The following is an 11699-nucleotide window of genomic DNA, read 5'->3' on the forward strand; positions in this document are numbered from 1 at the left end:
TATAGGTGTTGGGTTGGTTTTGTCTTGAAAATGTATTGCTAATAGATCACTGCCCTCTTGTATATGATTGTGTAGCTCCCCCAAATCAGTCCACACCCACGGAGGCTGCAGAACCTCGTGTTTCATGGGGCTATTTGTGTTTTTGTTTGTTTTTTAAAAAAGATTTTTGAAAACTCTTTGCATTTTGGCTATTTTTCCTAAGATTTTAGGCTGAATAAGAGGTTAGGATGACAAAGGAAAACAACTCCAGGGCTCAGTTTTATCAACAACTGGATCGAAATTTAAAGGCCCCTCTTGTAAGAGGGCTCTAACATGTGTTGTTGTCACCTTTAAAAATTTTAATTTCTCTCCCATACTCCAGAACAGAAAACCTAGTCTAGCTTTAATTTTCCTTTTGTGCTACAAGGAACCGTTGTACATACCCTTCCCAATCCGGCCCCTTGATTATTTGCTTGGTTTTGAGCAGGATTTTAAATGGAAAGATTTCCTGGGGAGATCTTCATTGGACTTATGGAAAACAAAAATGTAAGGGACGGAATAAACCTAGAAAGTGAATGCTAACGTTCTCTCTCTTCTGCTACAAAGCCCTCCACCACCTTAGTGGAAGGTGCCCAGGGATGGATGGAAAGGCTCTCTTTGCTGCAACTTGCGACAGGTTTTTGTAACTCCTACATATAGACCAAAAAGGTTTCTACCAGTAATATTCCTGCATATGAAGTGAACACATTTTCTAGAGTCTCTGTCTCTGGGGGACGGAGTTTGCTGTCTTCCTCCTACTGAGGCTGTGCGCTGTCAGGGAAGCCCAGCAGCTTTGCTGCCTTCTTCACGCCTCCACAGAGGAAGGCTGTGAAGCTCCCAGGCACCCCAGGGACACTGCCACTCCAGGAGGCCACAGCATGTGGGCTTTCCTCACAGCTAACGAAGGAGCCAGAGATGCTTCTGCTCACGAGTCCCCTAAGGAGTTTGCTAGCAGCCCTTAACAGGCAAAGTAATAAGGGGAAACCAAGAGCTTCTAAGGAATCCTTTGACAGACTTCCTAATGTCTTCCGAGCAGGAAGGAACGTGCTTCTCCATAAAAATCGCTTCTTTCTCCCCACCCTCCAGTGGAATAGCTTCCCCTAGTGATGATTTGTAGAGTTTGGTTAAGTGGTGTCTCTACATTCAAATCCCTGATTCCACTTCCCCATCTCCAATAATAACCTAGAGCATCCCCTCGCTCGGGCGTGGCAACATTTCCCATGCCTTGCACGCAGGCCCAAGGTGACCCACAGAAATATTCTGTTCAAGGCGGCCAGCTGGTCCCTGGGATGATAGCCACACCACTCCTGAGGAGATTTCTCAGGAAAAAGATTCTGCCGTGGTTGCTAATAGATTATCTTCCACACTTCCAAAGCAGGCCATTCCTGAGGAGCATGTAAAATGGAAACATACATATACTCACAGGGAAACCCTCTGAGGAGAAGCAGCTGTTGGTTCCGCATGAGCCTACAAGGCTGTTTTTCTTGCTGCCCGCTGTTCAGGTCATAGGAAGTGTGGTTTCTCCTCCACCCAGTCAAGCCCACCAGGCCTGTGTTCTAAGCCCTGTTTGGGAGTCCTGAATGTACTCCTGAGCAACGTGAAGCAATAAAGTTCAACCTGTAGAAATCAATGCAGCTGATTATACAATCAAGAAAAGAGGGACAGGACAGGGTAAGCTTCTGTCCTGTTTGGTGGTGTTCACCCTACTGTTTTGTTGTTTGTATGTTTGGGTGGTGTTCACCCTATTGTTTTGTTGTTTGTATGTTTGGTTTGGTTTGGATGAGGGGAGAAAAACAGACAAGCAGTTTTTCAGTCTAACAGAATATTTGCTGTCTTGTGCTGTTCTTACCTGTTTCGATGGAGAACCAGTATCTGTCCAGGAGAAGGTGCCGGACACGTAGTAGGGGCTTAATTACTCCACTGAGCTCATGTCAGTGCCTCTCAACAGCCTCCTTTGAGCCATGGTCTGTGTCTCCCTTTCGGTTAGAATCCAGATCAAATCCCTCAGAGGTGCGACATTTTCCAAGAGAGGGTGCTAGTGAAATTAAATTGAGCCTGGAAATTAATTTGAGGCATAAACAGAGTCCTTTTCCTCCTCTCTGCCCTTCCCTCCTTGTTTCCTCCTTATTCACCTCTCCCAACTCAGTTCAAATTCTTGAGTTCTGCACAGCTGTGAGGACTTAATCTCTGAGAGTGACCAGCCCTACCGATAGCCTTTGGACCTAGCCCCCCTGGGGTATTATGGTTACTCAGGAATAAATTGGTAAAACAAAGGAATCTCTTAACTGGCAGAACATGCAAGAAAGACATTGTTCAGATGCCTCTTGCGGGGCCTGTTGCTAGGATCACACGGGAATTTACACTGTCTGCACACAGCCACCCACTTGTGTCTCCCCTCCCTCATGCTTGTAGGTGACCTCAGAGTGCTTGGTTATCATGGCAGGGAAGACATGAGTTAAAAAGCCTGAAATGGGGAATTCAGAAAAGCCAGGATTCCCCAGCACATTAGAAATCTGTGACTGCCATGGAGATAAGGACAGAGCTCATGCTTCTCAGGGACCCTCCACATGGTAGCACAGTTTTCCTTGGCAGGATTAGTGCCATTTAGGGGAGCATTATATGAGCTTGATAATTTCCAGTGATGTGTTTATTCACTCACGACTTCATTAAAATGTTGACTGTGTGCCAGGCTCCGAACCAGGTACAAAGGTAGAGAAGACATGGTCCCACCCTCCAAGAACTCAAAGTTTAATGATTGAAACAGACCTGAACACAAATAAAAGCAATAGAATAGTCATTTTAAGAGCCAGGGTCTGTCTGTCTGTCTGTCTGTGTCTGGGAGCAATGAGGGCTGTTTCAGGGAGCTGGGAAGTTCTGCATCATGGCATCAAGAATCAGGAAGGCTTCAGAGAGCCGGTGGTCTAGAAAACAAGAACCAAAGAGCAGTGGATGTCTGCCAGGGAGCCAGGGGAAGAGACCCTCCATCGACAGGACCAGCAGAGCAAGTTCACAAACCTTCCATAAAGGACCAGGTTGTGACCATTTTAGGCTTTGAGGATCATTGAGTCTTTGTGGCCACTACTCTTTTGTCATAGCAGGGAAGCAGCCCGAGACAATGTGTAAACAAATGAGTGGGCTGTGCTCCAATAAAGCTTTATTTACAAAGACAGGCAGTCTCTGGGTTTGGCTGAGGGAGGGCTGTAGCATGCTGATCTCTGTTCTGGAAAACAACGAGGTCTGAAGCAGCATGGCATACAGTCTGATGGACTGTAGCAGCAGAGGCCACTGTAGCCTGGGCTGAGTGATGGATTGGAAGGGTCCTTCAGCCTTAAAAATCTAATTCAGGTATCCCATTTTCCAAGAAAGAGGTAAGTATCCCATTGTCGTCAGGGTTTGCAATGAAGGCAACATTATCTTTCTCCTGTGTAACGAGGGGAATTGGAACTATACAATCTACAGTCTCTTCCAGCCCTGACACCCACTTCCTAGCTCTACCAGAGTAATCATCTGTTTTTCTTAAGTGATGGAAGTGGACATGGGAGGGGAAAATGCAGGAACAAGACAGAGGAGATTGAATCCAGATACTGAATAGTGTCTCAAGTTTCTTCCCTCCAAGACGAAACCTTGGCACTAGAAAGCTAGTAGATATGCCCAGTGGAATCATTGGTAAGCATGAATAATAACTAATAATAATAGTAGCTGACATTTGCCAAGCACTTAGTATGAACCAGCTTATCACATGTATTAGCTCGTTTAATCTCAACCATAGCCCTGTGAGGCAGAAGCAGTTATTAAACTTCAGTTTACACGAAAGGAAAATGAGTCTGGGAAAGCTTCCAGAATTGGCTCAAGGTCACAAAGCCGAGTTTCAAACCCAGGTCAACAAATCCACAGCTCGTGTTCTTTGCCTTTATGGGTACTCCCTCCATCCTGGGCAGGAAATGAGAGACCCTTCCCACCTGTAGGGATGTCCTATTCAGAAGACTCCAACTCAAATGGACTGTGGATGCCCCCCACGCTCTCGCATGCCCCCTATCATAACAACGGGGACATGGCAACAGCTGTATTCTGGGGACATCTGCTCTTCCTGTGTTGTTCCCAGTCTTAACCACAGAGCCCAGTGATAACTTATTTGGGATGTTCTACCAGAAGCAGGCAGGTAAGAGGAAACAGGAGATGATGCCTCCACTCTAATGCATTTTGAAATGCAATTTCAAAGTGCTGAAATACCAGGGAGACAGTCCTCAGCACTGGTCATCAGCTCCAGTGGGAGAGACCCCGGACACCCCTCCCACCTGGCACCCCTGCAGTCCTCAGCATCAACCTCAGGAGCTCGGCTTCAGCCCAGGGCCTCAGACACACCGATGCTGGTCACTGGTTGGAGATATGTCTTGCTCTATTATCAAATACTAGACTTTTAGGAACAGAGTTTCTAGATGTTTTGATTTTTGTATTAACGACTCAGGCCAACAATCAGTAATTGATGATTAGCACCGATTCTGAATATTTTTCTGTCAGGTAAAGTGATTATGTTCTCTTACTGGGAGCAGATGGAACAACCATAGTAAATTTTCTGGAGGTTTAACATCCTGTGGGCTGAGATTTTACCATCCCATTACATCCCAGAAAATAATGTTCCTCTTAAATTTATGCTAACTTAATAGAAGGTAACTCTCGTGGAGATGGGTTTGTCAAGACTGTTGGATTTTATAATCGAAGACCATAAAATGAAGTGGAAGTATGCAACGTAGGACGTTTCATTATAAGAGGAACCCAGCTAACACATCAGTTGTGCTCTAGCCCAGCCCTTTACAGGAGGAAAGGGGCTGGAAGCTCATGCTTATTATGAGGCTGCTACCCACGTGCCAGGGGCCCTAAGGCCTGATCCCAGGTAATATTCTCAGCAGCTTTCTCACACCTGCCCTATGAGGTAAGTGTCATTGTTTCCACTTTACAGATCAGAAAACTAAGGCTCAGTAAACCAAAGCTTCCCAAGGTCACACAGCTAGTTAGAAAGTCACCAGGAGCCAATGTCGGGTCTGTCTGACTCCTGAACCAGTGCTCTCTCCATGACACCACGAACGCCACCAAAGTGAGAACGCAGATCTGGCTGGCTCCTCAGGAAGCTTTGATGAAACCAGGAAGGCATCTACTGTCAGAAACCCCTACAAAAGTCTATAATTCCATAGAGAAATGAGGCAACAGCTGGCAGTGAAAACCTCTGCCAAACTTTGCCTACCGGCACAGAGATCTAAAATGAAAAGAACTTTCTTTCCTTCAGTAAACACTGGAGACCTTTAGAAACACTCCTCCTTCCTTTTTCCACCTTAGCCACGTCAGCAGAAGTTGACCATCTCCCCATCATTCTCTGCCTGATTCATTCTGCACACAAGAACCAACCCCGTCTCTCTCACTTCTGTCCCACCTTCCCCAACTCCCTGCCCCCATGGCTTCTAACAGAGCCCCCAAGACTAAAAGAACTTGAACCTTGTGAAAGTTGAGAAGGATTCTCCAAACTGTCCAGAACATGTGAGCTGCATCTCCTATAAGCCAGGTCTCAGCTGCAAAATCCTGAGGAAAGGACTGACATTTCCACATTGTCACCTTTTGTACTACCGGGTCAGAGTCTAGAGAGGACAAGGAAATGAGTGGGGATTTCCATGGTACTGCTCTGGCTATCATCGAACAGGAAAGCTGCATGTCACGGTCATGGAGACCTACACAACTTGTAAGTCATCACAGGGACGAAGCTGGGTTTTTCGTGCCTTTTAAATGAAGCCTCAGCATCTATTTCAGAAGTGTTGTGGAGGCTTAAAAACCTTGCTCCAACGAGGAGATTCTTTCACTCAGCATGTGGTGACCCTCTGTGGCTGAATGAGAAGCAAACTGGTCCCAAATGCTGGAGGAGAAAGCATGACGTTAGAATGCCAGGAGGTTCTCTCTGGTACACAGCCACCTGTTCAACAGAGATTGCAGTGACAGTGTCTGTCAGTGGTGACTTACGAGGATGAAGATAAGTTGATGACGGGGATGCAGCTTATTCCTTCCCATAGAGTAAACATCCACGTAGGTGTTGGTACAGACATGTATAGATATGCGCTTCTCAGAAAAATTTGGCCTACATAAAGGTCTTCGGGCTTGGAGTCTGGTTCCTTGGGGTGACGTGGAGCAAAACGTAGCGTTTTATTGACATGACTTCCTGCTCTTATCCATTCCACTGGAAGGCCAGGATGCTGTTATATAAGCCTAAAAAATAAGTAGGAAAACCAGAAAAGACCGATCTCTTTTTCCTCTTGGCTCTCTTCCCCCCTCCCCCTTTAGGCACAGAGTACCAAGACATTGAGACTGAGAAAACCTGTCCCGAGTCACAGTCACCTTCAGAAGACTCCTTTGTGAGAAGCTGAGGGCCTGGCCCTCGTCCTGCACAGAACAGCCCGCCACCGCCCACAGACCTCGCGGGCCTGACTTAGCGTGCTCTGCCCTGCCTGAGAACCCAAGGGTCCCTGTGAGGACTCTCCGGCCAGTACGTGGTCCTTTGAGGCCCCAAGCACAGGCCTGTGACGAGGACTAAGCAGGTGTCTGTGGCCAGGAGTCCTCCAAACCCTTGGAGTAGGCATTTTCTTGGATCACTAAAGAGTAATATTGACCAGATGTGCAAATTTCCTTCTGCCCATTCCCTCCTTTGGCTCCTGTGGGGATGGTCTGCTGACATGCTTTAGAAAACTCCCTCTTGGGAATGCTTCTCTGACCGAGGGCTCCAACAGTTCTTCCAAAAGCAGCTAAGTCTGGATTTTAAAAGGAGGGGGTAAAAATTACCCTGTTTCCTAGAACAGAGGGGGGAAAAAAGCACATACTCAATAGATTTTGAGTGTGGTATTCTGTATTTTTGCAGCTTCTATTTTCCAGATGAGCAGTCTAGAAATATGTGATGTAAAGTACATACTGTACGTTTGCTGAGAATTATATTAAAAGCACTATTTTAATTCTTGCTCAGTCTCACGCTGTAATCTCTATTATCTTTCTCTCTTGTGTCTTGGGTAGGACAATCCTCAAAGACTCTTGAGGAGAGTGTTTCTGGCTGTGTGTGTTCTATATTTACGGGCTTTGAATAGTTCAAAAGAGCACAGTCTTTGGAGCCGAAACAGACCTGGGTTCAAATCCTCATCCCAGCACTCGCTTACTGGTGTGGTATTGGGGAAGTGATCTGACTCCTCTGAGCCCCAGTTTCATCATCTGTAAAATGGGAATACTGTCGCCTGCTTTACACAATTGTGGTAAGGCTTCAATGCAATCCAGTGTGAAGGAAGCACCATGTCTCACAGAGAATGAGCACGGAGAAATGGTACTTGTTCATTGCTTCCCAGCCTCTGGCTGGAATTAGATGGTCCACAACACTGTCATGGTTCCTACTGATACATTCCATAGTACTGTAATGTCACCATCTGGTTTTCCTTTCTGGTTCTCCCATTGTCCGTAAACCCTGGGAGAGCAGGTAACGGCTTCCTCTTGGGATACAGTGCCTAGAATAGTGTGTGACATTTGGTGGATGTTCATTGTATAATTGAATGAATGAATGATGAACAAACAACCTCAGAATCATCAACCTCTGGGGCTTTGACTTTAGTCCCACCCCTCTGAGGCAAGGGCAGCATTTGCCTTCCCTTCTCTAGGTCCATAGACCCTCCCACAAGCCTCACTGCCTGGCTGGAGCTCCATTGCCTTCCCAGTCATTGTTAGGCTGCCATTGTGAGGCTGCTTCCTAATTGGCCAGCTTCTCCACTACATCCTTAATCCACTGACAGGACTCCTACCTCCTATGGACAGTCAAGTTGATGCCTGCCGCTGGTGTGCATCTGAGAGTCCTCACTACAGTCATTACATCCCTGGCCAGACAGGAGCTCCGGGAGCTAATGCTCACTCTCTGTCATCTGAACAGAAGACCCAGCATGGCCCCAGTCCTCATGTGGGGCTAACCCTGATAACTGACCTATGTTCTCAGATCCCCTTACAGCCTGGATCTTGCCCTCCTACAGCCCCATCGTTTGCAGTTGAGCTCACCTGAAATCAACGCTTGTCAAGCTAATATTCCTTGAAGACTTCACCCTCCCTCAGCCCTGCCTGATATTTTCACTCTGGGATCCATGGACTCAGAAAAGAGTATGCTTGGGTGAGTTACCTTCTCTGAGGCCCTATTACCTGGCCCATTGGTGTCTCGAGGACTTCTTTTCAGCCTGACCCTATTATTTATGGGATTGTTTCTTTTTTGCAACAAAACAACATGATTTATTCTCTCCAGCATAAAAATCCCAAGAAAATGCAATTTCAACGTTTTCCATCATGATGTGAAAAGATGCTGAAACAGCTGAAAAAGTGGTTAGTGATTCCTCACGGAAGCTGAGCTTCATTTGCACTGGAAATTCAGTTGGAGGCGGAAGAAGGAAGAAGGGGAGGGTGTTGCTTATGGCATCCATGCTCTCAGTCCAAATCTCACATTTGTTTTTCACCTACAGTTCAATTTCTTTTCTTTTGCTATATTTTCCACTGTAAAGGCAGTCAATTTATGGAAAACTTACACTCCCATCTATTTTATCTGAACTTCACAAAGATGTCTTACTTATTTTGGGGGATCAAGAGATTCATCCTTCAATATCTAAGCAGGTCCGTGAGAGAGCTGTGTGCACAGGTTGTTCAACCAACTCAGGGAGAATAGACTGCTTAGATTAATCCAAATGCCATTTCCTCCAGATGTCCTATCAACTACCATGGGCCACTGGGGCTTTCAACTACGTATATATTTGGTCCATCTTGATCTAGATCTGAAAATCCAACTTGACCCTTTTCTCAGTCTTTGTGAAAGGGTTAGTCATGCACCCAAACATTTGGCACAACTGAAATTAAAACAAGCTGTTTCTGTGGCCTTGAATGTGGATTCAGAACCACCATGATCACATCCACTTTACAAAGAGCTGCCCTTTTTTTTTTTCTTTTCAGGCTTTGTTACTTCAGGAACTCCTGCTATAGCACTGTTACCATAACTGTGCAGAGAAATGTCTAATTAATGCAGAGGGCAGAGACTAGCTTTTGCTTTCCAGAAAGCATCTTTAAAAATGTCTTAACCTTTCTGAGTTCTAGTGTTCCCATGTATAAAATGCATAAACACGTAGTTATCAGATCCCCAAAGGAGAGCTTTGCAGATCTTCAAGAGTGTTTCAATGGGCAATCTCACTTCCCACTTCCTCCTAAGGTAATTAAGGGGTGAAATAAAGAAGACAATCAACCTGGAACACAAAGGCAGGGTAATAAATGCATGAGTTCAGTTGACCAGCAATATAAAAAAAACAGGCTCAGGGACTGAAACATGACATGGCAGAAGCCAGCAGCCTCCTTTGGAAAGGAGACATTCTCCTGTGAGGCTCTCTCCATCACCTGTCACTGAGAACTTGCCCACAATCCCCAGGAGCAACTGAAACATCTCCCAGTGAAAAGGAGGTGGGAACCCCTGTCCTCAGGCTTTACACCCCCAGCTTAGCAACAGGCTCCTTTCTTACCCCGGAAGCTTAACTTGCTCCCATGCTGATCCTTCCATTTCTTTGGGGAATTATTCTGTAGGAAGGCAACTAAATTTTCATAGTAAAATCAGTGCTTGATATAGGTAAAAAGAAAATACAAAAACAAAAAAGAAAAGAGCCCAAAGAAATTGGCTGTTCCTTCTGTTGTTTCTAAAATAATCATTGCCTAGCTCTTTAAGTTCAATGCAAATAATTAGGCATTACAATGCAATGCTAGAAAGGGAGACAATATGCCTTTTTTTTTTTGACTTTGTTTATCGAAGTGTAGTTGATTTACAATGTTGTGTTAGTTTCAGGTGTACAGCAAAGAGATTCAGTTATATATATATATATTTTTCAGATTCTTTTCCCTTATAGGTTGTTACAAAATATTAAGTATAGTTCCCTGTGCTATACAGTAGGTCCTTATTTATCTATTTTATATATAGTAGTATGTAACTATTAATCCCAAACTCCTAATTTATCCCTCCCCTCCCTTTCCCGTTTGGTAACCATAAGTTTGTTTTCTATGTCTCTAGGTCTATTTCTATTTTGTAAATAAGTTTCTTTGTATCTTTTTTCTTTTTTTTCTTTTTTTTAGATTCCACATATAAGCAATATCATATGATATTTGTCTTTCTCTGTCTGGCTTACTGGCTTACTTCACTTAGTATGATAATCTCTAGGTCCATCCATGTTGCTGAAAATGGCATTATTTCATTCTTTTTTTATGGGTGACTGATATTCCATTGTTTATGTATACTACATCTTCTTTATCCATTCGTCTGTTGATGGACACTCAGGTTGCCTCCACATCTTGGCTATTATAAATAGTACTGTAATGAACATTGGGGAGATGTATGTCTTGAGCAGGACACTGGAGGTGAGATTTTATTTAAATGGCAACTGTCTCTGTGAACATGACCCTTGAAGAAGAAGTCAATCATTTCCTCAGATGGTATCAGCAGATCAATTCTGAAAGCATGACTGAGGCAGAGAGGAGAGATACAGAATTTAGACCATGTGGGTGAGGACAGGGTTTAAAAACACTTGGAGGCCCTCAGTCCGACTTGGTCCCACCCTGTCCTTCACGGCATCCTACAACTCTTGGGAATGTGAGTGCTGCAGGAGGTGATTGCTGTTCCTGCATCCATTCCATATTTCAAACTGATGTATGTTATGTTTAAAGCAAGGCTGTGATTTTCAGTTAGTACAGACAGGACCCTGTGAGGTCCTCTGCACATAGTAGGCCCTCTACAGCTGGGGGCAGTAGGAAGGCAGGATGGCTTGGTGGAAAGAGCAGGTAATAGGTCTGCATCTCAGCTCAGCTGCTTACTAACCTTGCCAGGTTAGCATGTCACGTCACCACTCTGAACTTCGGCTACGTGTGGCTCTGAGATGGGAAGGTTTCAGCCCCCTTGGCAGAGACATCGTGAGAATTCAGTGTACGCACAGCCCATCATCTGTCCCTGGTGGGGCTCAAGAAGTGATGAGTTTCATTGAGAAGTCTCGTCCTCAGCCATTTAAATACAAACCAGCTTCCATTTACCAATATTTGCTACCACTTTGCTTTTTGGAAACCCTCTTTTCTGCTGTGTACTGCTCCTGAAATGACTTAATCAGTCAATTCCTTAATATTTTGAGTCATTTTTACTTATTAAAATAGCTTTGCTTCACTCCTTAAGCCCTGGTCCTGGCCATTTGAGAACTCCTGACACATCTTCCATTCAAGCCCTCCCCAACAAGGGCAGGCCAGATGGACCTGTGCCTCTGGGGGGCCTGGAGCGAGGGGAAGCTTGTTCTGCTCTCTCCCCGCAACTGCCTTCCTCTTCTCTGCCCAAACTCGGATCCAGGGTGGTTTGCTTACCAGACTGCCCGTGGCTAAGCTTGCTGCCATCGCTGGCTGTCATTGCTGCCCCAACCCCTTCTGAAAAGTACTGGTGTGGAAGCAGACAAGCCCCAGGAAGCCCAACTAAAGAAGGACCCCATCCCAGGAGCTCCCCTGGGCTCTGTGACTCCCTAGGAAACCCTCAGCCTACCACCTCACCTGAGCTCAGGCCTGGGGTAGGAGCAGGGCCATCATCCCCAGCTCTCTGTAACAGATTGGTTCCAAGGTCTGTCGTTGCCTCCCTC

The 11699-nt window shown here is 45.5% G+C and overlaps 1 protein-coding gene across 1 annotated transcript in view; it reads left to right on the forward strand.

The window, feature by feature from the left end:
• SLCO3A1 (solute carrier organic anion transporter family member 3A1) overlaps nt 1-7007 on the forward strand; it is a 317490-nt gene extending 310483 nt beyond the window's left edge. The window contains exon 11 of the mRNA XM_060005479.1: nt 6340-7007. Coding sequence (XP_059861462.1) covers nt 6340-6422 — 83 coding nt within the window. The 3' untranslated portion in view covers nt 6423-7007. The remainder of the gene's footprint in view (nt 1-6339) is intronic.
• The last annotated feature ends 4692 nt before the right edge of the window (nt 7008-11699 follow it).

The sequence above is a fragment of the Delphinus delphis genome, chromosome 2 (genome assembly GCF_949987515.2).
Source record: "Delphinus delphis chromosome 2, mDelDel1.2, whole genome shotgun sequence".
Lineage (NCBI taxonomy): Eukaryota > Metazoa > Chordata > Mammalia > Artiodactyla > Delphinidae > Delphinus > Delphinus delphis.